Consider the following 27023-nt stretch of genomic DNA (forward strand, 5'->3'; position numbering starts at 1 on the left):
ATAATTGTTATGATAGTAATGACATTTTGCTTTTGAGCACACAGAAGCATATGCTTCATTGTCTGGACACGTCTGAATGGTTTTCCATGTCTAGTGAGTTTAGTTTGACTTCATGTTCTGCCACATGGCTTGAAAGCTTCCAAACGCTGTTCCATGTAGTAGCTTTTTGTATTGTATATCAGTTGTATATGCCTTATTGTCTAAACTTGTGTTCCCTTATAAATGGTTCTCTTCTCAAAGCTGTCTATGTTTGTCTCAAAGCTGTATACATGTACTGTACTGTAACCTCATAACCTCCAAACTGATACTTTAATTGTAGCAGTTTTATTTGAGTTAAACTAACAATGGGCATTTTTATTATTCTGGAATTGTTTTTCCTAGGGAAACGTATTCAGCAGCTCAACTCGGCCTTTGCCAGCTCGCAGCAGTTCCACCAGACGTCCAAAGACTTCCAGGACTGGCTGGACGAGAAGCTTCTGGAACAGACGGGGCCGCAGCCCGTCTCGGCCAAGGCCGAGGTCCTGCGGCGGAGCCTGAGCGAGCACGCGGCCGCGCAGAAGGCGCTCGGCGAGCACGAGGAGTCGTACGGCACCATCGTGCGCGAGGGCGAGGCCCTCCTGCAGAGCACGGAGGGCGCGGAGAAGGCGGCGCTGCAGGGCCAGCTGGCCGCGCTCAAGTCCAACTGGGAGGACGTGAGGCGGGCGTCGGCCGAGCGCGGCGAGAAGCTCCAGGGGGCGCTGCAGCTGGCGCGGCGCTACGGCGAGCAGGCCGACAAGCTGAGCGCCTGGCTGCAGGAGAGCGAGGGCCGCGGCGGCGGCGTCAAGGTCAGCGCCAGCCCGGCGGAGGTGGAGAGCGCCCTGGCGCAGGTCAAGGCCATCCAGAAGGACGTGGACAAGCACCGCGGCCAGGTGGAGCTGCTCAAGACGGCCGCCGACAGCCTCCTGGAGGCCAGCACGGCCGACGGCGAGGCGGTCCGGGAGGAGCGGGCGGCCATCGAGAAGGGCGTGGAGAAGCTGAGCGAGCGGCTGCAGGACAAGAAGGAGTCGCTGGAGAAGCTGGCGCAGAAGCTGAAGGAGTTCGGCGACACCCAGAAGCAAGCCAAGGACAAGCTGGACGGGGCCAGGAAGCAGCTGGACGGCCAGTCGGCTCTGGGCGTGCAGGCCTACAGCAACAAGAACCTGAGCGGCATGAAGGCCCAGCAGAAGACGCTGGCCGAGGTGGAGCAGCAGGTCCGGCAGCTGACCAGCCTCGCCCAGGGCCTGGTGGTGGACATGCCCGAGGCCGACGGCGTCACCGACCTCCTGCTGCAGGCCGACAGCCTGGAGAAAGAGCACGGCGCCGTCCGGAAGGAGGTGGAGGGCGTCTGCTCGGCCCTGGAGGGCAAGCTGCAGGGCATCGGTAAGTTCCAGAGCAGCGTCCGCGAGATGTTCGCCAGCTTCGCCGACCTGGACGACGAGCTGGACGGCATGCCGCCGGTGGCCCGCGACGCCGAGGCCCTCCGAGCGCAGAGGGACGACGTCCGGGGCTTCGTGGAGCGGCTGACCGAGCTGACGGCCAACGCGGCCAACGCCAAGGACACCTGCCGGAAGATGCTGGAGACCGAGGCCTCGCCGGACCTGCTGGGCGCCAAGAGGGACCTGGAGGCCCTGGCCAAGCAGAGCGGCAAGCTGATGGACCGCGCCCGTGGCCGGCAGGAGCAGGTGGACGGCACCCTGGGCCGCATGGAGGAGCTCCAGCAGAAGCTGCAGGACTTCACCGCCGGCCTCAAGAAGGCGGAGGAACAGGACGAGTCCCAGGGCCCCGTCGGCATGGAGATGGACGTCATAAACCAGCAGCTGGAGTCATTCAAGGTAAGACGGCTAAGGGTACAAGATCTTCTGGTGAAAGGGCAGGGGCATGCTAGATTACTGGGAAAGTTCAGTCTTGTGTTTTTAAAGGGATAGAGTAGAATATGGCAAGTAGCCATTATGAAATAGATGGAAAAATATGCCCTCTCAAACTCTCAAAACTTGCTGTTTTGGCTTTTTATTAGTAGTAGTAGACAGTAGTGTATATTTATCGTAAAAAAATTGAAAAGTTTTATTCCTTCCTTATAAGTGGATAGAATACTTCAGTCTCAGCTTCACATTTTTTTGCTTTCAAAAGGTCGTGTAGTTGAGTGGCCACACCCCACATACTTCCTCTTTCTGTGCTTATGTCACTTTGACCCGTCTAAAATTACTCAGCAGAATATTGCCGAGTGTGTGTGTGTGTGTGTGTGTGTGTATGTGTGTGGTTGGTTGGGGGATTGCATGTTGAGTGTGTTGCTTTGGAGAGCAGCTGGCGTTAACAAAAGAGACCCGGCCCATGAGCCCTTTGTTGTGGGTGACCAAGAAGCCAGCTGGGGGCCAGCGGGGTGTCGTGTGTTCCGCCCGCCCGCCCCCGTGAAAGGTTGGGGGTGCAGGGGAGGGGCAGGGGTTCTGCCCGGCCCTCTGTTGAAGGCTACTGGGGTATGGCAGGCCGTCCACTCGCAGTGCTCTGAGGGGTGAAAAGGCTGACTGTTTCATTATTTAACCCACCAGCTAATTTGGTGGCTGCCCAAAGCATCTGTTCTTGTTATCTCCTTGAGAGCTTACAACCCCAGTGCCTTTAAAGAGAAAGTTTTAATGGCATTTTTGCTTAATGAAAGCCAATGAAAGTCAGTTGTATTTGGTATTGCTTATATAAACTGACAAAGTGTGATTGTTTTTTGTTATATGAGGTACAATATGTAGTTTGTGTTGTGAAAAATAAAAATACCCCTAGACCAACAGCTATGATGTTCATAGAGAAAGAAAAAGTCAAAAGTTAAGCTCCTCAAAGAGTTGTTTCTTTTTTGTTTGCATTTGTGATGAAAAAGCATAAATGCAATAAATGTTCTAAAAGTAAGAGGTCACATTTATGAAATGCATAAGCATGTTAAGAACGCCTCTTATAGTTATGCAATTATAGCAGAACTGACTGCAAACATTGCATTTTGCATCCTTAATTGCACAGGCCCAGATCTTTTGTGCAGCATTTTAATTTGGCTGTAACTGAATCAGCCAAAACTAAATTATCCAAAATGAGAGAACCGGCAAAATGCAGCCACAGTGAACGTCAGACCGACCGCTCGTCCAACTTCTCTGCCACCAGCTGCCGTATTGCCATATTGCTGGTCACAGCAGGGTTATGGTCGCTTTAATTCCCTCCACATCAGTAAACAGCAAAACCACCTGTCCATGCCCACGCTGATGCCCGTGTACTGGCTTCAGGGCGAGAGGGTTGCTCCGGTCAGCTGTGAGAAGCTGGCCCCTCCCACCCTTGCCTGTGTGGAAAAGTTGATGCAGCATTATTATAGCTCTCTGCTCCACTAAAGGACAGAGACAAGCACATCTGCCTCTGGTCCTCTGAACTCTAAATCCCTTGTCATGAAGTCGTGTTAGGCTGATATTGAATCATGTAAGACCAGTGTGTGTTCTCCGAGTTGATCTGGCTGTGCGATTTGAATACATCCTCTTGTATAACACCTCCAGTCTCACTGAAGGAACCCTTAAAAGACAAACACTATGCTTGCTCAGACAGCACTATGCTTGCTATAAAATGGGGTACAGCTGAGAGACTAAATCTGTTTACTATATCATTACCAGATAAAGGGAGGATAACCATTATCAAGACTTACAATATACTAGGATAAAAATGCTTTAAAAGCCCTTAAATGCCTTTGGAGTTGATGAAAGAGGCTTAACCTATTTCTGGTTTTGGGATATTAAAATGCTTTATTTATGTCACACGCATAACAAAGGGCAGAGCCTTTTCAGTCACAATGAGCCGATAAAGGGACTCAACAATAGATTTCAAGCTCCTACAAATCAAATCAGTGTTGTTTCATCATTTATGTTGTCTTGTTTTTTTGTTTTTTTATCGGTGCCAGTCTTGTCAGCAGAGAGGGGGATTGAAAGGCATTCGTCTGTGGGGTTGAAAGGCCTCATCTGTGACTGAGCGCCGGGCCCCCATACTGGCTGGTCTTGCTGTCATTGTCCCTGGGCCCCACGAGGGCCTTATAGGCAGGGCCCTTGTTCCTACCTCAGCTGCAGTGAAACAGATCACCATTGTTCTCACGGGGGACTCCATTCTCCTCAAGAGAATCACCCTGATCATTTATCCATTAAAAAAGAGCCTTTTGTGCCTCTTGATTTTGTGCCATTGGATTTTTCTTCCCCTTTTGTGTTTAAGGCGTCAGACCGAGGATTTCTCGTTTTTTTGTTTGGTTTTGGTTTTGTTTCGTTGAAATGGATTTTTGCTGCAGTCCCATGATTCTTAAGTGCTTATCAGTGGAGCTCATGAAGCCAGCATTGCTAATCACATTTACAGCTTCTCATTGTCTCGCCACAGCGAGGTTCATTACTGCCCTGGCAGAGTGGCGTCGGCGCGGTGTGGTGAGAACGAACTCCCCCCTTTGAAGCCCCCGCTTCTGTCTCGGGTCGTGCCATGCCTCTGTGGCAGCGTCTTCATTCTGGCAGTCACGCCTTTGCCACTTCTGAGGGCTCTCGCTAACACGGCGACTGGCATTGTAGGCCACATAAGAAGCGGAGACCTCTGGGTCGATAGAGATATGGGTGGTGCAGTGTGTGTGTGTGTGTGTATGTGTGTGTGTGTGTAGGGGGGGTAGTGCGAACTTAGATCGGAACCTCCCATGATGCCTGCGACATATCCGTTCCGTGAGTCAGTGTGAGTCCCGTCCTCTGTTGGTTGGGGTTTGGGGGGGGGGGGGGGGCGCAGGGCTTTGAAAACAGCCTGTATTTTATAGGTAGGCCCCTAGAGTGGCGCTTACTCACGGTCTCCTCTCCGAGCTGCTCACACCGCAAGGAAAAGGGACATGTGAAACCACCGGCCCTGAAACTTCTGAGCTGACACGCGTTATTGTGCGCTGACGCAGTTAACATTTCACCAGTGCTCAGGTTGCGTGCGATCTCAGGGTGAAGTGGAGAGCCTAGGTGAATGACCCAGAGCTGTGAAAGCCCCTGGTGCATTACAATGAGGAGATTTCTTTTCTTTTCTTTCATTGAAACCAAGTGGTGTCATCTGTTGTGTGTGTGTGTGTGTGTGTGTGTGTGTGTGTGTGTGTGTGAGCCTCAAGCAGGCTTGTATGGTTGGTGGCCTAACCACGACACACCCTTGTAGTTTGAAAAGACTTTCTGAGTTATCGCAGTACTTCATTTTAATATTTGACACTAAGTTGTGTTTTGTTGGAGTTTGTTTGCAGTGTTTGAACTTGTTTGTCCCTCTTCTGTGCTATTCAAATGAGCTGTTGTATAACAAATAAGTTAATTCTGAAGTCATAAGACATCTTGAACTGGGAGCCTGTGTCCTGGGGTGAAAGTAGACAAATATCCAACTTCTCTTTAATGCAGTGCCTGGCTTACGCCAGAAAGAAAGAGATTCAGATATAAAATATCCCTTTCCTAAATCCAAGAGATCTCTTTAACTACGTATTCCTCATTTGCTTTCTTCTGCCCTTTCTCTCAACTGAGGGGGTGAGAATGGTGCCAGGGTCTGTCTGAACTCTCTCTGTGTTATCGCAACACGAACTGTAACAGAACACAAATGACTTTTCTTTATATATCATGTCTCTCCCCTACGCCATTCTTCTCCTGCTGTTTGTCTTGATATCATCAAAAATGGTGAACAAATGGAAGGGGAGAAAAAAAAAGCCCCAGCATAGTAGTGGCAGAGTTGCCGGTGTTAAATTACCTGGGACCTCTGCCTCCCTCAGAATTCCACTCCAATTAGGAGGATCGGCGGGGTCCGCAACAACCCGGTACTGAAAACAGCGGACAGAGAAAGGAGTGAGAGAGAGAGAGCGAGAGAGAGAGAGAGAATGAGGGGGAGACAGGGAGAGAGAGAGATGAAGGGAGAGAATCTATTTCTGCCCGGTGTGATGTCATCACAGTTGGAGCTTTTGGAAATGTGTGTGTGTGTGTGTGTGTGTGCGCGTGTGTCTTTCTCTTTTTTTTGCGGGGGGGGGGTGCTTGCCCCTAGAGTTAGTGAGTACTAATAGTACTGGCTCGCAATGGATGACTAAGAAGTTAAGTCATGTGGCCCATAGAGACAGAAGGGGAGAATTAGAGAGAGAGGGAGAGAGAGAGAGAGAGTGAGAGCGAGAGAGAGAGAGAGAGAGAGAGAGAGAGAGAGAGCTAGAGAGAGAGAGAGAGCGAGAGCTAGAGAGAGAGAGAAAAGGGTCAAGCGTCCACCAATCAACATGTGCTGGAGCGGCTCCACGCACAGAGCCGTGGCAGATGTTGCCTGAATAATGAGCAGAGGGGGGCGGGGCCATTAGTCCACTGCCAGGAGGGTGTCTGTCATTGCTGGGGCAAGCCACGAGAGAGAGAGACGGAGAGCGTGAAAGAGAGACAGAGAGAGAGAGGGAGAGAGAGAGAGAGAGGCAGCAGAGGCTTTTTGTTCATCCAGGAGCACTGACTCTCTCTTTGATTGCCTTTTGTTTTTGGTGGATCAGTGGATTTGTTTCAGGATATGCCTCTTTTGCACTGAAGGAGTTTGTCAGCCTCTGTGAGGATTCAGGGATTTGGAAGAACGAAGCACTTTTTTTTTTATTGCTGTTTTATTTTTTTGTTGCGTGTGTCTGTCTACGGGATGTTGGAAGTGTGGAACCTGCTGCCGGCGGAACAGGCAACAATGAGCAAGTTGTGACAATGGGACCGAATGGGAATGGACTAAGTCTGGCTCTCTGTGTGGACGTGCTGCTCAGAGGAATACCATGCTGTTGTTCACAAGCATAGCAGCAGTAAGAGAATAAGTCAGCTGTGCTTTTGCTATATATGGAAATATTGTTTTTGTAGTCTAGCTTATTTTTTCTACTGAGTCTATTTTCTTAAGTGTTTAGCCATTTTTTGTGACGAAGTGTTATAAAGTATTTTTGCTCTATTTATTTTCGTACTGTTACTTTTTGTTTTTAATAAATTATCAAAAGCATAGCATGTTATGATAAATGTCTGGATATACTACATTCTTATAAGCACCTTAACGTTTTGAAACATTTTTTTACTGAGTATTACTGAATGAGTATGCACTGAAAATTGATACCTCATGTACTTATTTTTATACAAATAATTGATCAGATTGAAACCTTAGCATTTAGTCGAGTTAGATTGGACTTGTCAGGATGGGTAAGCCTCTGAGCAGACCGGACTGCTTGCGCCAGAACCCGTCCTGCGTGGGCAAGGGCGACGAGGAAGACCTAAACATCGACGACTGCTACGTCCCTCAGAGGTCCATATATGACACTGTGCGACTGAACGAGCAGATAGACTCCGGCTCCAAGGGCAGCTTGAGTTCGAGGCACTTTGTGGGCACCTTGCCCTACACCCACCGGACGCTGGATCTGAGCACCCTGTGCGGGAACGGCGTCCTGGCGTCGTCCAGCGCCTTCGAGCTCCGCGCCAGGGAGGTGGGCCGCTTCGACGAGCGGGCGGTGTTCGACGGGCTGAAGCTGAACGGCGACGTGATCCGGGGGGCGGGCACCATGGTGCCCAAGAGCCGGGCGTCGGGGGGCGAGCGCGCGGGCAAGGAGCAGCCGCAGCACCGGCGCTCCTGGCGGACGTTCGCGCCCACGCACATGACCGAGTACGCCAGCCGCAGCGGCACCCTGTCCACCGACGGCGGCGGGAGCGGCGACCGACGCGACCCGCGCTGCCCGCTCAACCACGACGGCCGGGGCCGCAGCATGGCCAACTCGCTGACCTCCGAGGACGACTCGGGCCTGTGCAGCCCCACGGCCGAGAGGGACAAGCGGCGGCAGCGCGCCCAGCGTCGGGCCGGACCCGGCACCCGCAGCCTCTCCTCCACCGAGGCCGTCCACGTGTCCAGCGACCTCCGGCCAGGGCGGTCCCTCAGCTCCGGCCAAGAGGAGTTCCCCTTCTCGCCCGTCAAGGAGCCGCTGCCCGCGTCACGCCTCTACAGCAACAGTCCGCTGCCGGATGCCCGCGCCAGGGATTCGTGCGTTGTTGACCTTAGCGGAGTGGAGCATGGGCTTACCAATGGGGACCGCACAGACTCAAAGGGATCGATACCTTCCATACCTTCGCTGCCCTCGGGGTCGGGCTCTGGGTCGGGCTCGTCCAGGAGGATGCGTAAGGAGAGGCGCTCGCGGACGTTTGCGGGTTACGAGGAGTTGCCCACCGCGGAACTACTGGAGGACACGTCGCCTCAGGACGAGTGCGAGTTGACCAGCGTCCTCGTGACGCAACCGGAGACGTGCACGGACGGCGGGCTCATGGAACCGGACGAGAATTCGTACGACATCGAGCAAAGTTCCCTGGAGTACAACATCGCCGACATCGAGGACTTCCTGTTGGCCCTGGCCAACGGCGTCCACCCCATTTACAAACGCATGGGGGAGGAGGAGATCGCCAGCATGCTGGCTGCCATCGCTGCCATGGATACATCCCAGCTGGACCTCACGGGCCTCTGTCCCCCGCAGGTACCCAGAAATAGCACGGCCCGGACAGCCGCCTCCCTGACAGCAGCAATCACACATTTCTCTGGATACATGTGGCACGTCTGATTAGTGCTTCCTGGGAGAAGGGGTCTCCGGCTGCCCCGCCTAGATCAGATTATCAGCCGGCTGAATTGGGTTTGGGCCACTTGCCGGGCCTCTGACTCAGTGATCCTGTGCAGCTGTGCTCCGGCCGATGGCAGCAGTCTCCGCCTGGATTCTGCTGACCTGTGATATACCGCTTGTTATGACCACACGCTAACATGGTGTAATGACAATGGGCTATATTTAGGCAAGGGTGAAAATAACAGAGGACTGGAGACCAGCAGTGTCCACACAGTCTTTTAATCAGGGAGTAGCACAGGGACAATTTGCAATACTAGACAAGGGAGTAATTTTTGACGAGGTGTGCCATTTGAATGGTTAAAAGGGTATGGAGATGTTAACATGATTCATAAGCAGGACACAGGCTGGCAAATACAAACTGTTCCATAACCAACAAGGAAGGCCATATCTAATGGAGGGGAAATGGGCGAGTTGTTTATGAAATGGCGTGTATTTTGTTCTACTTTGCCTATTATTTATAACGTAATACTTCTTGGCCTGGACTTGGGTGTAAGGGAAAGTAGGTTTGGAGACAAATGATTCCTTTTTTAGACATAAAACCAGACTGTTGGCCCATAGGCATGACTTCAAGCTGATCGGAACATTCGGTTCTAATCCAGTTATTCGTTTGTTTATCAGCATTTAAGAAAGCAGCATCTAGTAAAAGGGATGTTTGTTAATTGCAGGTCTTCCAGAAAGATGCAATTGAGACGTTACAGGCCCAGTTACAAGACCTGAACTGGATTGGCCAGGGACTTATTCAAAATGCTGCCAAAGGGACCAGTACCAAGGCCTTGGAGCAGGACCTAGAGGATGTCAACACCAGATGGAACTCGCTTAACAAGAAGGTGAGATATGATTAACCTTTCCACTGATTACTTGGATGTACATCACAGTCCAAATACAGATGAGGTTTTTGGAACTACTTGTCAAGGCCGTTTTCATTGCACTTCTTGATTTATGTTCAACTCGAGATTTTTCTTACCTCTGGTCACTGAATTGTCTAAATCTACGTTGAGCAGCCGTTCTGCTTTAAGCACAATTGAGACAGGTGTTGCTGCAGCCTTTTGGTCAGTGACGTATCAGTCGTGTTAGTGAGATGAAAAAAAATCTGAGCGTGCAAACTTGTTCTCAGGTGGCGGAGCGCTCGGCCCAGCTGCACGAGGCCCTGTTGCACTGTGGGAGGTTCCAGGACGCCCTGGAGTCTCTTCTCAGCTGGCTAACAGACACGGAGGAGCTGGTGGCCAACCAGAAGCCTCCATCTGCCGAATTTAAAGTGGTCAAGGCCCAAATACAAGAGCAGAAAGTGAGTGCCTAAATGTTGTTTTTTGTTTGAAAGTGTACTGTACATGCAACATGTAAGCCCATTCATTTGTATATTTGTGAATTGTATAGACATCTGCTTTTTTTTTGTCTACAAACTGTTGACAGCCTGTTTACATTGCGTGAATGTTCATTTTAACTCACAGACAGTTTGACATGACAGTGCATGAAATATGCACTTGGGAACATTGCTGAATATCTGTATGCTTTTTCCCCCGGGTCAGCTCTTGCAGAGGCTGCTGGACGACCGCAGGCCCACAGTGGAACTGATTAAGAAGGAGGCGGGGAAGGTGACGGAGCTGGCGGAGACGGAGGACAAGGAGAAGGTCAGCCGGGAGGTGGAGGGCCTGGGGCAGCGCTGGGACAGCCTGCTGAAGAAGGCCGAGAGCAGGTAACACTACACTCACTCTGCTCTTCAGAAACAGAGCTGTTTTATACAGATAGATAGACAGAGAGAGAGAGAGAGAGAGAGAGAGAGAGAGAGATCAGATAGAGATATATACAGTAGATATACACTATCACTCATAAATCTATGTAGATATGTATATGGTTATGGGATTTGGCAGACACTTTTGTCCAAAGCGGCATACAAATAGCAACAATGCAATAGTTAAATATAACAGTAAACAATTTAAAATTGTTTATCATTTTTACTGTAAAGCTTCATTGTTACTCTACACTTAAACTATGTCTATACATTTCTTTACATGTCATTGAATTTCAACTCTACTTCCTTTAATTAAAATTTGATTTGTAATTTTATAATGCTGTTTTTGACCTAAATTCAAATTCAACTCAAATTCATGAATTGAATTGGAATTTAGGAGTAATTATCAACTCAATTCATAAAAATGTTACTTATACTACAGGTAAACACCCTTCTGTTCTCCCCCCATACAGACACAAGCAGCTGGAGAGCATCCTGGTGGTTGCTCAGCAGTTCCACGAGACGCTGGAGCCCCTGTCTGAGTGGCTGACGGCCACAGAGAAGCGCCTGGCCAACTCCGAGCCCATCGGTACCCAGACCACCAAACTGGAGGAGCAGATCTCCCAGCATAAGGTACAGGGGAACGTCACTCAAACCCATCATGTTGTTCGTTTTATGTTGAATTTCCTTATGTTGTTGTCTTCTTATGATTTCATATTATTTCGAGTCATGCCTCGATCATCACCTCATTTTCAGTTTTATGTTTATTTTTGTTGTTGTTGTTTTCACTTGCTACCCACTCCCACCCCCCACCTCTCCACCCTTCCTTGTTTGCGGACCCTCCCTTGTCCGCCCTGGGCACTCAGGCCCTGGAGGAGGAGGTCCTGGGTCACAGTAAAGACCTGTACCAGGCCATCAGCCTGGGCCAGAGCCTGCGCGCGGTCAGCAGCGCGGACGACAAGGAGCTGGTGCAGGCGCGGCTGGACGCCACGCAGACGGGCTTCATCGAGCTGCAGGAGCGCTGCCGCCGCAAGGCCCAGCTCCTGCAGCAGGCCCTGGCCAACGCGCAGCTCTTCGGCGAGGACGAAGTGGCGCTCATGAACTGGCTGAGCGAGGTGCACGGGCGGCTCAGCGAGGTCGCCGTGCAGGACAGCAGCGCAGATGTGCTCCAGACTCAGCACGACGAACAGCTGGTAGGGTAGCCGTAAACCCCCCCCCACCCCGGCGCCCCCTTCCCCACCCCACATTCAGTTATTCCATTTGAACTTGAGTTTGCTTATACATCTTATTTCGTTGTTTATTTATCCGTTGGTTTGTTTGTTGAGTGTGATCTGCGCTGATAATGGGGCAGTTGTTGGAGCTGTTTTCAAATGTTTGTACTGAGAGTTGTTTCTTCGTTAGGCTCTCCATGAGGACATTCAACTTAGGAAACAGAATGTTGATCAGGCCATTTCCAACGGCATGGAACTTCTGAAACAGACCACAGGTAAGGCATCCAGTTAAAAACCGAGAATCTGTTTACGAAGTCTGTATGCAAATAGATTACAGTTTCATCCACCGAGTGAATCATCACTCGAGAAGTCTTAACAAGAGATAAATATTTTTGCTACAGGGGACGAGGTGGTTGTCATCCAAGGCAAGCTGGACGGAATTAAGATGAGATACGCCGAGATTAACACCATGAGTAGCAACGTGACGAAAACCCTGGAGCAGGCTCTCTCTCTGGCGTCCAAACTGGAACACACGCACGAGGATCTCACAAGCTGGCTGGACAAGGTGGAGGCTGAACTGGAGGTCATTGGGACCCAGGAGCCAGTGGGCGAGCAGCTGACTCAGGTGCAAGAGAGCAGAAAAGTAAGTGGGCACTGGGCAGCTACCCTGTCATTTGATTTCGACCGCAACACAGCTAGATTTTTCATGTCCTATCCATCCGATACACGTGACTTGCACTGTTGGGTGTAACGCGAAGGCCTGAAACATTTCGCAAGGGGATCGGGATCACATGTGCATCACGTCCTGTGGCCTAAACTTCTCATTAAATCCATATCTATGCCAAAAACAACTTCTGTGAAATTGCTTTTCATAACAAAGCAATGCAAGTGATTACATGACAATAACTCAAAGCTATACTCCAATTAGCAGAGATAGTGCAATCAGTAATCACCAACAACAATCTACGGCAAGCTGAGGAAATGGTCTCTCATCACAAACAATGACGTTGAAAGCTGCCAGAAGCTAATGATTTCCCCTCTCTCTCTCTTCTCCCAGGGTCTGCTGAAGGAGATCCGAGACCACAAGCCTCGGCTGGAGAGCCTGAACGAGGTGAGCAGCTCGCTGCTGGAGCTCGTGCCCTGGCGCGCCCGCGAGGGCCTGGACAAGATGGTCACCGAGGTCAACGAGCGCTACAAGGCGGCCGGCGACGCCATCGCTCAGCACGTCGACGCCGTCGGCGCCGCCATACTGAAGTCCCAGCAAGTATGTTCTCATGAAGCTCCTGTTTGGCCACTGTTATAAACATAGGCCTCCCAAACAAAATGGCACCCCCATTCATTCACAAGCACCAAAACAAAAGGGCTCCTCGGAGCAGCATGCTAATTGCTGTTGTGGCTAATAGGAGCTATTATGATGATAATTCCATCTGCTTTTGAGGAGTGCTGTGCCTGGTTAGCCCCCCTGGGAGCTAGCTGTAGTTTAGCTGTTAATGACACAGGGTGGGGGAGTGCAGTGTCTGAGAGGTTTCTGTAGTGAGTTTGCGTATGGGACGCAGTTCAGTGCAAAGCGAAACTCAATTTGCATGGCATTATTCACTCTCCAGGGCTTAATTTGGGGCCTTTGTGAAGCAGCCTTTGTGTACGAGTTAATGTATGTGCATACACAGGAACAGTGTTTGCACATAAACACAGTGACAAAGTGTATAAATGGCACAGTGAAGAATTTGGGTGAAGGTTGAAAGTTCAGATTAGGGTTTTGCTATGTAAAATAAGAGAACTAAAGAAGTCCTTGCAAGGCTCCCATTTAATTTTTTTAATTTGTTGTTACACACATTGTACTCAGGCTGTCAAGCCTATTATATTTTCCTGTATTGTTTTGAATTTAGCTGTGTCTAAAGTATCATTTTCCACCCCCTCCCCCTCCCCCTCCCCCTCTCTCTTTCCTCCCTCCCTCCCTCCCTCCCCCTCCTGGGGGTAACCTGGGTTGTAGTTTGAGCAGGCGGCGGAGAGTGAGCTCACCTGGCTGAACGAGGCGGAGAAGAAGCTGCTGTCTCTGGGCGAGATCCGGCTGGAACAGGACCAGACCACAGCGCAGCTCCAGGCACAGAAGGTCAGTCAGCCGCCCCGCGCCACGTTACCCTGCAGTACGCCACATCGGCTCTCTGCGTCTACTCTGACATATCACCGGCTCCGCTGCAAGCACAAACAAGCCAGACCGTAAATAAGTGTGAGCCGCAGATGTGTGTGGTCTGCAGCGCAGCTGATGTATCAGTCTCGCCATCTTTCTTACTTTCTCTCTCTCTCTCTTTCTCCCCCGATCCTCCTTTCACTCCCTCGCCTGATCTCCCTTCTCCGATTCTCCAGGGTTTTTCCATGGACATTATGAGACACAAAGATTCCGTGGACGACATTGTCAAAACAGGAGAGGCCATTATGAGCAGCAAGGATGAGATGGAAAAGCAAGCCCTGAAGGTACGCTTCACCCTGTCACATAAACGGACAAAGCCAGACTGAGAATAAAAGCCCACTCTTCTCAACCAACAGCCTGTAGAGAGGTGTTTCAGTTTAGACTTTAGACTTCACAGATTATACCTCTCCTATTCACCTGTTTGGTTTTACTGTATGAAGACAAAGTGAGAGTAGATCCGATCAAACACAAAAAGGTTCCAGGACATGAATATACTGTTCATATGCATATTCATACACATACAGACAGTTGCCTGAGGACTTTTTTACAAGGACTGCACTTGAAAGGCTCCACAAGAAAGGTGCCTTTGTACACTCAAGGATGAAACTCAAAAGCATACATGACATGTCCACCGTTTAACCTATGGATCCAAACAGATGCTCAAGGTTTCAGAGTGTACAGTGTAACAGTAGTCTGGGGGCTTTTATTAGGTCTGCGCCGCGCTCCGTTTCCTGCCTCGACTCTTTACGAAGAGCGTAAAAAATGTGAGAAATGATGACGGTTCCAGCCACGGTCTTCCTGTCCGCTGTCCCGACAGGCCAGAATCCAGACGCTGCTGGACCAGTACGGCGCGGTGAGCCAGCTGAACTCGGAGAGGTGTCTGCAGCTGGAGCGCGCCCAGTCGCTGGCCAGCCAGTTCTGGGAGACCTACGAGGAGCTGTGGCCCTGGCTCCAGGAGACGCGCGCCAGCTTCACCCAGCTGCCCGCGCCCGCCATCGAGTACGAGGCCCTGCGGCAGCAGCAGGAGGAGCTGAGGGTAAGAGAACCCGCCGGAAGGGTCAACAGCCTCAGGCTTAAGACACAGAGGGAAGCAAGCCAGGGTTGAGAATAGCATGGCATCATGCAGACAGTATATGAAGGTAGACATTATACGCTAAGGTAACACTTTAATTTAATGATACGGTAGAGGGTAGTGAACAGGTGGTGCTGGGAATGAAAGAAACTCAAGGGAGATCCAGTGATCAGACATGGTCCCATGAGCTTACAAATAATTTTGATGGACATCAGATCTACTGTACATACAGATCTTTTTTTTCCCTATTTGTCAGTATAGACAGTACAATTATAGTATGCACACTGAGCATTATGGAGATACAAAGGAAAAATAAGATGGGGATAATTAATGTTATTGTAGGTAATTCTTGTGTGGGAATTTGTGTGCCATTGTGTGTTTGAATGTATAGGGAGGGTGGGTAAGCCAGTGTTTGTTGAAATGGCAACATGTTGATGACAGCGTTTGTGGTTATGGTAATGGCGGTAATGACGATGATGATAACGACGGTCACCTGCTCCTCAGCAAATGCGTGAGCTGATCGCCGAGCACAAGCCTCACATCGACAAGATGAACAAGACCGGCCCGCAGCTGCTGGAGCTCAGTCCAGTGGAGGGCGTCCCCATCAGGGAGAAGTACACGGCCACGGACAAGCTGTACGCCCAGCTGAAGGCCGACGTCAAGCACAGGGCCGGAGCCTTGGACGAGGCCATCTCCAAGTCCACACAGGTGCCCACACCTCCGCCGACCTGTCCTTAAGTTGTCCTTAATGTAACTTTAACTTGAACTTAACTGCAGTCACAGCCATTTTACTTTTGAGTTCATTTTAGGACACTTGATGGCGTGATCTTTGCTCATCACATATGTTTTATTGACTTTTTGGCTTTTGTCATTTATCTGACTTTTATTCTTTTTTTTTTTTGGTCCATCTCCTGTAAATTTGTTTGGGATTAATGTCCAACATAAGACCAAACAGGTGAGATTTGGGCATTTGGCTAGAGAGCTGTTTAGTCTTGTCTCTGGCATGCGGTGTGTTCATGGATTCTTATCAAGTCTTGCTTTTCCTCCAAGTCCGCGAGCTCACATCTCAAAGGGCAGTGCGCTTTATCGTAGGACAGCTGAGTGAAGTTAAAAAGTTTCCATTCAAGTTTTTGGTGGGATTGTTTGATGACCACCCAACATAATGACAACACCTTGTGATAACCGCTGCCAAAAAAAAACCCCTGATGGAGTGTCCTTATCATAGACCATTGACTCTCAGATTCTTGCTTGAGTGCAAAAAGGAAATATCTGTCATATCCTTCCTTTGAAAAGAGTGAAGAAAAACCCTGGCCTTCAGCAGTGCATGCCAACTTTGTAGGTTTCGCTCCAACTTGCTCTTGGGTTCTGTATAAAACCTTAACCCAATAGAGCAGTGAAGCTTTATAGTCTGTAGACTATAGACTCTATAGAAAAATAATTGTCCATACAATGTGATCAGTTAAATCTTTATGGTCATGGTGTGTTTGAATGAATTGTACAAATTAGATGGTTAGTGCTTGCTTTGCCTTCTTGTGTTTGTGAAAGGATGTTAGATAATTCATGACTTCAAGTGCAGATATGTGAAAGACAAAGGTTAGCCTGTAGAGACATATGGCCTTGTTAACATAATGCATTTAAAATATAAACATATACAATGCATGTGGAACCGTGACTGCATTGTGTCCCGTCCACTGTCCTGTCTCTTGCCGTCGACTGACCTGTGACACGTTGTCCTCGCTCGTCCCTCCAGTTCCACGACAAGATCGACCCCATGCTGGAGTCGCTGCAGCGCATCGCCGAGCGCCTGCGGCAGCCGCCGTCCATCTCGGTGGAGGTGGAGAAGATCCGCGAGCAGCTCGGCGAGAACAAGACGCTGACGGTGGACCTGGAGAAGCTGCAGCCGTCCTATGACACGCTCAAGGAGCGCGGCGAGGAGATGATCGCTCGCTCCGAGGGCGCCGACAAGGACATCTCCGCCAAAGGTACGTCCGAGTGTGTTTGCTGCCTCTTACAGAATGTGTCAAAACAACTTACTCTGTGTGTGTGTGTGTGGATTCTGTCTGGCTGGCTTATTGTGATCATTTGTAGAAAGTGCTGGGGCCTTGGCTTTGATTCTGAGTGAACGGTAGAGCTGATGAAAGTTATACTCCCTTCTGGATAAAAGGGTCCCTCAGTTAACTTGGAACACTCTTAACTCCGCAGCTAGTGTCCGTTCATATTAGTCTGCAAACGTTATTTGGGTGCCTTTCATTCATACAGTGTCTTGGCTCTGGCCGGCTCACAGACCCAGATCAAATGATGTGTAATCGGAGAGGGGGGCTAAATTCAATTTCACCGATTATGTGTCCCCGAACGTGAGCTCGGGAGTGAAATGCTTGTGGTTTTTGTGGTCGTCCTTTTGAAGCGGTGCAAGACAAGCTGGACCAGATGGTGTTCCTTTGGAACGACATCCAAGCCCTGGTGGAGGAGAGGGAGGCCAAGCTCCTGGACGTCATGGACCTGGCCGAGAAGTTCTGGTGCGACCACTGCGCCCTCATTGTCACCATCAAGGACACCCAGGACCTGCTGCGGGAGCAGGAGGAGCCGGGGGTCGACCCGTCCATCGTCAAACAGCAGCAGGAGTCAGTGGAGGTGAGAAAAACACCTCACCTACGGAGTGTTTCGGTCACACCTGGTCTCTCTTTGGAGTACTGTGGTCCTCTGTTGAGCGATGGCACTTGTCTTGCAGATTATTTTATTATTATATTATATGTTATAGATATTATTTTTTAACTGAATGAATGTTGTACGCAATATTGGTGTAATGAAGAAGTTGATTAGATGACAAGTCCATAGTCCCTAGTGACCAGTTAATAGGTTCATAATATGTCCTTACTTAAAAGTACAGAATGTAACAAATACAGTATGTCCATTGTCCACATATAATTCTGTGCCTGCTGATATGATACACTGGCTGGCCAAAAAAAAGGTCACACACTCTAATATTTCGTTGGACCGTCGTTTCCACAAGCTTCTGCAATGTCACAACATGTATTTCCATCCAGCATTGCATTAATTTTTCGGCAAGATCTTGAATTGATGACGGGGGATTAGACCAGCACATCCCTAAGATTCTCAGTGGGGTTGTGGTGGCCAATCCATGTGTAGAAATGGTGCCTCATGCTCCCTGAACCCCTCGATGAGCCCGATGAATCCTGGCATTGACATCTTGGAATATGTCTGTGTCATCAGGGAAGAAAATATCCATTGATGGAATAACCAGGTCATTCAGTATATTCCAATAGTCAGCTGACCTCATTCTTTGGGCACATTATTGAACCTAGACATGACCAACTCCAGCAACCCCAGACCTTATTCGCTTAGTGAAATCCAGGTGGTGACCTTTTTTGGGCCAGGCAGGGTATGATACTGTTATTTCTTACGTTCATGGTATTGTGTTTGTGTGTCTACAGGGTTTCAAAGAGGAAATAGATGCACTGCAGGAAGAACTTGATGTTGTTCGGAACCTCGGGGCAGAACTTATGTCTGCTTGTGGGGAACCGGACAAGCCTGTGATCAAGAAGAGCATTGATGAGGTAGGGATCCTTGGGATATTGGGAAAGGACATCGGACAATTGCTTGCAAATAGAATCCAGATATTCTTATAATCCTATCATTATGCAGAAGATTTATATTTGTATCTGTATCTGTTGTGTTTAAAATGTATTCACTGGAGTATCACGTTTTCTAAGGAATCAATGATAGCGTTTCACTGAAAGCTCTCTACAGTAATTTCCTGTGTATTAGCCGCATTGTGTATAAGTGGCAGGACAGTATTTTATGCAAGTTAAAAGAAACAAAACCATATTAATGCCATATTAACTGCTCCCATGTATTACTGTAATGTCATAGCTGAAGAAATTTCAATGTACAAGCCGCGGCTAATGGTCAGGAAATTACGGTAGTGGTTTCTCAGTAAACGAGTTAACGAGTGTGTGTGTGTCTGTGGCAGGTGAACTCTGCGTGGGAGACTCTGAATAAGACGTGGAAAGAGCACATGGAGCAACTGGAGGAGGCCATGCAGGCTGCAGTGCAGTTCCAGGACGGTCTTCAGGTACGGCCCGCCCTCCCGCCAGCAGTCATCCAGCAGACATTAAGGGCCCATTAGCAGACATGATGAGGGGTGTTTTTCCACCATTAGTGCTACTGTGTGTGTGTGTGTGTGTGTGTGTGTGTTTGAGTGTGTGTGTGTGTGTGTGTGTGTGTGCTTGTGTGTGTGTGTGTGTGTGTGTGTGTGTGTGTGTGTGTGTGTGTGTGTGTGCTTGTGTGTGCTTGTGTGTGCTTGTGTGTGCTTGTGTCAGCACTCGTGGTGTTCTATGATGTTTACGTTCCACGATGTAATGTCGGCTGACTTCTCTTAGTCAGAGTGTCCTGATTCAATCTTAGTCACCGGAAAAGGGAAATGGCTACTAATTTGTCTGCATTTTTATAATGTGAACAAATGGAGGTCTTTAGGGAGGGACGCAAGTGTGTCTCTTTGTAAGCTTTGGCCCCCCCACTGGCCTACTGATGTCATTGATATTGTAATGTCACAGACAGGTCGTCATAGCCTCAGAATGGGCCCTTTTGATCATAAAGAGGGTGCAGCCTGTTAGGCTGACAGCCCCAAACGTGCTTGTTATGCTCTATGCTGTAGCTGATGGGAGCCTTTTGCTGTTATTAGTCCTATTACTTTTTCCCTCATGCTCAGTTCTTGTGTTTTTTATTAATCACCTGCTGTTTGCTGACCATATTCATACAAAAGCCTTAAGTAAATACTATACACTCCATTGGAACAGCAGTACCAATCTGATTGTGTAAACAGCGCAAGGTGTGTCTCAGCTCTGTGTGTCCTCCTTTGTTAGCCATACAGGTGTGCTCTGAGGGTCATGAAGAGCACATGTGAGTGTTTTGTAAAGCCGGTGTTCTCTCCTCCTCATCTCCTCTCTCCCCCCTCTGACCTCCTCCACAGGGCATGTTCGACTGGGTGGATATCCTGGAGAGCAAACTGGACAGTATGTCACCAGTGGGCACTGACCTGGAGACAGTGAAACAGCAGATTAATGAGCTCAAGGTACATCATTATCATTCTTGTGTCTGTGTGCGTGTTTACTGAATACGTGAGGAACCTAATACTTAACAGCTGTCTTTGCACAGTAGTTCTTGACCAGGATGTCATGAGGACTTTGGAGTTATTTAGCCCAGTGTGACAGGACATACTGTATAGCTTTAGTGAGCTGAAATGCACTGGCTTGAGTGCCCTTGTTTGGTTAGGAGAGGCAGTTAGCAGATGAAAAGTGGGCTGTGTTTATATGAGGAATATCCAATTCATGTTCTGCACCTGATGAATATCAGAAAGGTCTCGTAACTGGGCGGCTGTGTCAGAACCCTTTTGGAGAGCGATAAAAGGCAGATGCATTTATATTGTGCCCTTTGATGTCTGTATGGGGGAAGGCTATTGTGCGTTGCTTAAAAGAGCCTCTTAACAACAGTGGGCAGGTTGCACGGAACACTTTACCACCTGGTCATAGCCTTGTGGTCTGCAGTCATTATGTTGGCATGACAATGTGTATGTATGTCTGTGTGGGTGCTTCTCTGTGTGTATGTGTGTGTGTGTGTGTGTGTGTGTGTGTGTGTGTGTGTGTGTGTGTGTGTGTGTGTGTGTGTGTGTGTGTGTGTGTGTGTGTGTGTGTGTGTGTGTGTGTGTGTGTGTGTGTGTGTGTGTGTGTGTGTGTGTGTGTGTGTGTGTGTGTGTGTGTGTGTGTGTGTGTGTGTGTGTGTGTGTGTGTGTGTGTTGTGTCTGTGTGTGTGTGCGTGTGTGTCACAGGAGTTCAAGTCCGAAGCGTACCAGCTCCAGATTGAGATGGAGCGGCTGAACCACCAGGCGGGTCTGCTCCTGAAGAAGGTGGTGGAGGAGGCCGACCGCAGTGCCATCCAGGAGCCCATGGGGGAGCTCAAGATGCTCTGGGAGAACCTGGACAAGAAGGTCATCAACCGCCAGGTTAGCGCTCAGTCCCTCAAGCCAACTATAAAACGGATAGTTCCGGTCCTTGATAATGATTGGTTGAATCACGTTCGATGCCTTTGTATATTTAAGCAATGAGCCACGAGAGGCCGTTCTATATCGTGACTATAGCACAGCTGAGGTCATGTGGCTTATTGCTTAAATATATCAAGAAACGTCTTGTTTCTTAAAAAAGCTTGTCATAGATGAAAATCACATGTTTCAGCCATCGCTGGGCTTTATGGATTTTACTTTTGTTTCCATTCTATTTCTGTATAACGCATTGCATGACATCAGCTAGCTTTTCAAATAGTTGTCGATAAATCAAACCACCCAATGATCCAAAGCGTGAGTTTATTGGTCCCTTTTCTGTTCCGCAGCACAAACTGGAGGGGGGGCTGTTGGCGCTGGGGCAGTTCCAGCACGCACTGGACGAGCTGCTGGCCTGGATGACGCACACCGAGGGCCTGCTCGGCGAACAGCGGCAGGCCAGCGGAGACCCCAAGGCCATCGAGATCGAGCTCGCCAAGCACCACGTAAGCACCACGTCTCCGCCATCAGGACCACTCATCCATCACCGGCAGCTTATCTGGCCTCATGTCGTTCGGGGCAATTATGTTGTTACTGCTCACAGACGGTTTGGGGTTTGGGCTTTCGAGTGGTTGGCTTGAATTTAGCGGCTAATAGCACGATGTCCCCGAGGAATGAATTGAGACCAATTATGTATGGCTTCTGTCATCAACTTCAGTTCTATAAATACCGTAGATCATGTTTAAGTATTAAACAGTGATAGCAATCTGACTGGCATGAGGACTTTGGATTTGAACCATGCGGAATGTAGATAGTGATGCTCATATACAGCAGTGGATCATTTCAACATTTTAAAAACCTATAAACTCAGTAAAAGCAACAGTAAATTGTTTTGAATTAATAAAGTCATGAGAAAACCAACAACTTAGCACTGCTAAAAGCTTGGTAGCACACTAGCTGGTGTGCTTATTATATAGTCTAAGCTTTTTTTTACCCTTTGAAGTGGTAGCCCATCCCATGGACACCAGACCTACGTAATGCATAGTGTGATGATGGTGTCTTATGGACAGTGCTAAAGTCATGGAGGTTGTGGCTGATGTTTGTATTGACGCCTTTGTCGTTATTGATCTCAGGTGCTGCAGAATGATGTCCTGGCTCACCAGAGCACGGTGGAGACGGTCAACAAGGCTGGCAACGACCTGGTGGCCTCCAGCGAAGGTGAGGAAGCCCGGGGACTCCAGTGCAAACTGGACAACCTCGACCAGCGCTGGAAGAACATTCTAGAAAAGACGGAGCAGAGGAGGCACCTCTTGGACGGTGCCTTACTTCAGGTCAGTGAACTTCCCGTGAGCCCACAAGCATCCAACTTGCACTCCCACACACTTATACATATATACACACACACTCACACACACACACACACACACACACACACACACACACACACACACACACACACACTGCTGGCAAACCATGAGGAATCTGACAGCATGGCTTTTACTTACACTCACCGAGCTGTGATTGATGCTGTTCACCACAGGAGCGTAAGAATTTGGGTCTCAAAATGATGAAGAATACTTAGGGGGAAAAGAAGAGTTTGTCTCCGGCTGTTTTTCCCCTCAGCACCCTAACGCCTCTTCCCAACTGTTGATTCACTACCTTGACAATGAATGGAATGCTTTTGATGTAAACTTGATGAGCGATATTAGCTCTTTTTCAGACATTTTCTGGTATTTGAGAAAAAAAAACCTTAAAAGGGGATTGTTATCAAGAATGTGCCGCTATTATTTTTTTTTAAAAAAAACAGGACAGTTTTGACAGCATATGAGAGTCCAAATCGAAGTATCAAAATCTTGCAAGGGATGTTGATCTATGTGGCGAGTTTGCCAGAAATTATAATTACTGAGTCAGAAGATGATTTACAAGTTTCAGATCCATTTTAAAATGTCCTGTAGTTCACTTGATGGAGAATGTTGCAGCACAAATAGTTTCTCAATGAAGACAGATTCAATAACGCAACCAGCCCAGGGTTAAAATAGAACATTGTCATGCATGCACGCTGCCATAGAACATTTGCAATTTGAGTGCATTTTCTGATTGAAAACAGTCTCGAGCGGACTTTATTGTTTAATGTAGCACCACTCAGACATATCCAACCTTTTTAGGCCTCGACTTCGACGTGCAGAGCCAACACCTCGAACATACATCATTTTTTTAAGAGCAGAGTCTTTTTCATCATCCCTCAAGGCTGCACAATGAGAGACCGAAGCCCATTGTTGTGACTCACCACCCCCATCCTCACTGATCCCCCCCCCCCTCTCCACCCCCCCCCCCACCCCTTCTCTGTGTTGCAGGCCCAGGGTTTCCATGGAGAGATTGAAGACATGCAGCAGTGGCTGAAAGACACGGAGCGTCAGCTGTTAGCATCAAAGGCGGTGGGAGGCTTACCAGAGACGGCGCGGGAGCAGCTTACCGCCCATCTGGTGCGGGTTTTAAGGAATATGAAAGACGGCGTGCAGATGGCAGGCGCTGCCGCTGTTTATGTTTGTGTTTATGTTTGTGTTTGTGGTTGATGATGACCGACCACAGTCTACACAAACGAAAGCAGGTCCCGTTAATGAGTCTGTCAGGAGTTAAAAAAAAAAAAGAATGAGAGAAAGAAAGAAAAGAAAAAAAAGTCACAGATATGGATGATTAGAGCTGAACTTCTCGGTGTTAAATTTTCTTGGCACACTGCAGTGTTTACACCTCTCCCCCCTCCACCCACGCTATAGCCTCAGTAATATAAGACAGTCATGGGTAGATTCCATTTTAACACCAATTATGGACCGAGTGGAGCAGCTATCGCAGAATTGGAAGTCTCACAGTCCCAGTTTGCGTGCGTGTGGGTGGACAGGCCTGCCAGTGTTAGTACTCCGAGCATGTCCTCTCTTGTCTTACGTGCTGAAACACAATACATCACGGTCCAGCCTCAGAGCAGAGATTATTTATTTTGCTGCTGATATCACTGTTTAAATCACAGACTCAGTGTTGGACGCAGTTGCCGTCCAACGTCCAGTGCCCATGTTTACAAGCGCTGATTTGACTGAGATGAAACTGTTTGGTTTACGCATAAAGGCCGGTCCGACCTAATCAGGGGTCTTTGCTCTTATCGTCTTCCATAGGAGCTGTGCGGCACTTTGGAGGCCAAGGAAGAAGTCTACCAGCAGCTCATGCTGAAAGGCAAGCAGCTGGTCGCCATGGCGCCCGAGTGTCAGGACAGCAACACGGAACAGGACCTCCGCAACCTGCAGGACAAGTGGGAGTCCGTGCAGGCCAAAGTGGCCGAGAAAAAGGTGAGGAGTGGCCGGAGGGTCCGAAAAGGAAAAGTGACCCTCACATTGCCCGTGCTATTAATGCAGCCTCTCTCCTCTAAGCTGTCGTTGAGGTTTGTGAGGGGGTGATGGCACTTACGTCTGTTCACCCGGGGGATTAGTGCTCAGTTGAAGGGCTGGGTCTGGAGGGTGGTGGTGGGTGGAGGGGGTGGGTGTGTGTGTTAGGGAGTGCTGGGATGTGAATCAGTGCATTCTCCAATGGCCATCCTGGAGTCCGCCACAGCAGGGCGGCCTAGAAGGAGAACTTGACGCCGCACGTAAAGGAAAACATGTACTTACCGAGGTTTGGGACCCACTCCAAACCTAATCCTAGAGTCGGCTAAATACATCAGCGCAGTGCTTATGTTGGATTGCATCTTTCGGCGCGACTTTTTTCCCTTCCTTGTCAGTTAAAAATGATGGGATTACTACGCAATCCCCCTTCTTCTTCTTCGCTTCGCGCTCCAAGTGAACCCTGCGCTGTTTACCCCGACAACGGCCCGCGAAACGAGAATGAGTTACGGTTTCGCATATTGAATCAAAGCGCCGAGATCCAATTATGGCAGCTGCACGGGATGTGCCCCTCGCGGGCCCGTCGCTCCTCCTCGTTCCCGTCCGCGGATGCGCTGGGCCTGGACGCAGCAGACGCGCCGCTCCCCTGCCAGAGCCACGGGGTCAGCAGCCGGCCAGCAGGAGACGCTAGCGCTAGCGTGTGGCGGCCAGCCTTGCCCAGACCATGATGGGTCTCTCTCTCTGTCTTCTCTCTCTCTCTTCTCTGACTCTTTCTCTCTCTCTCTCTGTCTCTTTCTCTCTCTTTCTCTCTCTCTCTGACTGTCTCTCTCTCTTTCTGTCTCTCTTTCTCTCCCCCCTCTCTCTCTGTCTCTCTCTCCCTCTGTCTCTCTTTCTCTCCCTCTCTCTCTCTCTCTCTTTCTCTCCCCCTCTCTCTTCTCTGACTCTCTCTCTCTTTTGTGACTCTCTCTCTCTTCTCTTTCTCTCTCTTCTCTGATTGTCTCACTCTCTCTGACTCTCTCTTTCTCCCTCTCTCTCTCTGGTTGCAGGTGAGACTGGAGGAGGCTCTGGTCATGGCCACGGACTTCCATAACTCCCTGCAGGACTTCATCAACTGGCTGACGCAGGCCGAGCAGACCCTCACCATGGCCTCCCCCGCCTCCCTCATCCTGGAGACCATCATGTTCCAGATCGACGAGCACAAAGTATGTATGCGCCCCTGACATGCACATGCATCATATGGAGCAGCCAAGGAGGGAAACGCTGAAAAAAAAGAAATAGATTAATAAGAGCTACACTGCACCACCAGGGTTTAATCATACAGTCCTGCAAGCGCTGCAGAGGAGAGGGGTGGACGGATGTGTTCCCTCTGGAGTTTGTCTTGTTTGATTTGGTTATGTCGGCTAATTTGGTTAGCAATCTGCAACTGTAAATGACCTGATCATATTCCAGAGGCATTTCGTATTGGATTAGCGCTCCCACTCCTGATGATTAGCACTCACGCACCATTTGCGTGCTGTCCATGTCCTCCACATCAATTGGGTGCCATGACAACCGTTTCTTAGTTACTAGTGTAGTAAACTAATTGGTTTGGGATTTATTTTCGATTAAACACTTGCCAAATTTGCACTGTGGGCTGTCGAATGGCCAACCGTGACCTTTTGTCTTCCACCAGGTGTTTGTGACCGAGGTGAACTCCCACCGCGAGCAGATCATCGAGCTGGACAAGACGGGCACACACCTCAAGTACTTCAGCCAGAAGCAGGACGTGGTGCTGATCAAGAACCTCCTGCTCAGCGTCCAGGGCCGCTGGGAGAAGGTGGTCCAGCGTTCCGTGGAGCGCGGACGCCTACTGGATGAGGCCAGGAAGCGCGCCAAACAGGTGGAGTAGCGGGCATGGGGGTGGTATTGGCATCGTGGGGCATCAGGGTAGTTGGGGGGGGGGGGGGGGGGTCAAAGGTCACCATCAATGTACAAATCTTGTCACATGGAGGGTGGAGACAGCATCCTCCACTAGCTGTAGGTTTTGTGTTACACCCCATTTTCATTGCCAGTGAAAATCCGAAGTGCTTTTCTCAGCTGTTATTTGTTGCGTTGAGCGACGGTGGATTTGCTAAAGGTATTTCATCAGAATCGTGGAGTTTTGTGGGTTATTTAAAAAACAAAAAGAGAGAGAAAATGAAAGGAGCTCAGTATATATGCCAGAAAAGAGCAGAATACCGCATAATGTGGCGGTTAATAAATAAACCTGACAGTCTCATTTCCCTTTCCCCTCCAGTTCCATGAAAACTGGAACAAGCTGACGGAGTGGCTGGAGGAGTCGGAGAAGAATCTGGACTCGGAACTGGAGATCGCCAACGATCCCGACAAGATCAAGACGCAGTTGGCCCAACACAAGGTGACCAAAGCCACCCAATTAGATCCGTATCCACCTCCCAAAACACACACACGCAAGCACACATACACACACACACTCTTACATAAATATGCGCACACACATATACACACACACACGCACACAGACACAGACACACACACACACACACACACACACACACACACACACTCTTACATAAATATGCGCACACACACACACACACACACACATACTTACATGTACACACACACACACACACACACACACACACACACACACATACTTACATGTACACACACACACACACACACACAAACATCCACCCCCCCAATCTTCCCATCCAAGGTGATAAATAAAATCCAGACTCCTGAGGTCCTGATGAAAGCTGGCTCAT

General features: G+C 49.2%; 1 protein-coding gene across 1 annotated transcript in view; it reads left to right on the forward strand.

Moving 5' to 3' along the window:
* Window positions 1–27023, forward strand: part of dst (dystonin) — a 95634-nt gene that overhangs the window by 52448 nt on the left and 16163 nt on the right. The window contains exons 49-74 of the mRNA XM_062519954.1: window positions 382–1850; window positions 9304–9465; window positions 9753–9923; window positions 10165–10331; window positions 10841–11000; window positions 11234–11560; window positions 11769–11853; window positions 11980–12221; window positions 12636–12842; window positions 13569–13688; window positions 13943–14050; window positions 14584–14802; window positions 15343–15546; window positions 16589–16820; window positions 17243–17469; window positions 18291–18413; window positions 18830–18931; window positions 19829–19930; window positions 20684–20857; window positions 21241–21396; window positions 22024–22221; window positions 23245–23373; window positions 24055–24225; window positions 25302–25457; window positions 25928–26134; window positions 26531–26650. Of these exons, the coding sequence (XP_062375938.1) occupies window positions 382–1850; window positions 9304–9465; window positions 9753–9923; window positions 10165–10331; window positions 10841–11000; window positions 11234–11560; window positions 11769–11853; window positions 11980–12221; window positions 12636–12842; window positions 13569–13688; window positions 13943–14050; window positions 14584–14802; window positions 15343–15546; window positions 16589–16820; window positions 17243–17469; window positions 18291–18413; window positions 18830–18931; window positions 19829–19930; window positions 20684–20857; window positions 21241–21396; window positions 22024–22221; window positions 23245–23373; window positions 24055–24225; window positions 25302–25457; window positions 25928–26134; window positions 26531–26650 (5738 nt within the window). The remainder of the gene's footprint in view (window positions 1–381; window positions 1851–9303; window positions 9466–9752; window positions 9924–10164; window positions 10332–10840; window positions 11001–11233; window positions 11561–11768; window positions 11854–11979; window positions 12222–12635; window positions 12843–13568; window positions 13689–13942; window positions 14051–14583; window positions 14803–15342; window positions 15547–16588; window positions 16821–17242; window positions 17470–18290; window positions 18414–18829; window positions 18932–19828; window positions 19931–20683; window positions 20858–21240; window positions 21397–22023; window positions 22222–23244; window positions 23374–24054; window positions 24226–25301; window positions 25458–25927; window positions 26135–26530; window positions 26651–27023) is intronic.

The sequence above is a fragment of the Sardina pilchardus genome, chromosome 18 (genome assembly GCF_963854185.1).
Source record: "Sardina pilchardus chromosome 18, fSarPil1.1, whole genome shotgun sequence".
NCBI lineage: Eukaryota > Metazoa > Chordata > Actinopteri > Clupeiformes > Clupeidae > Sardina > Sardina pilchardus.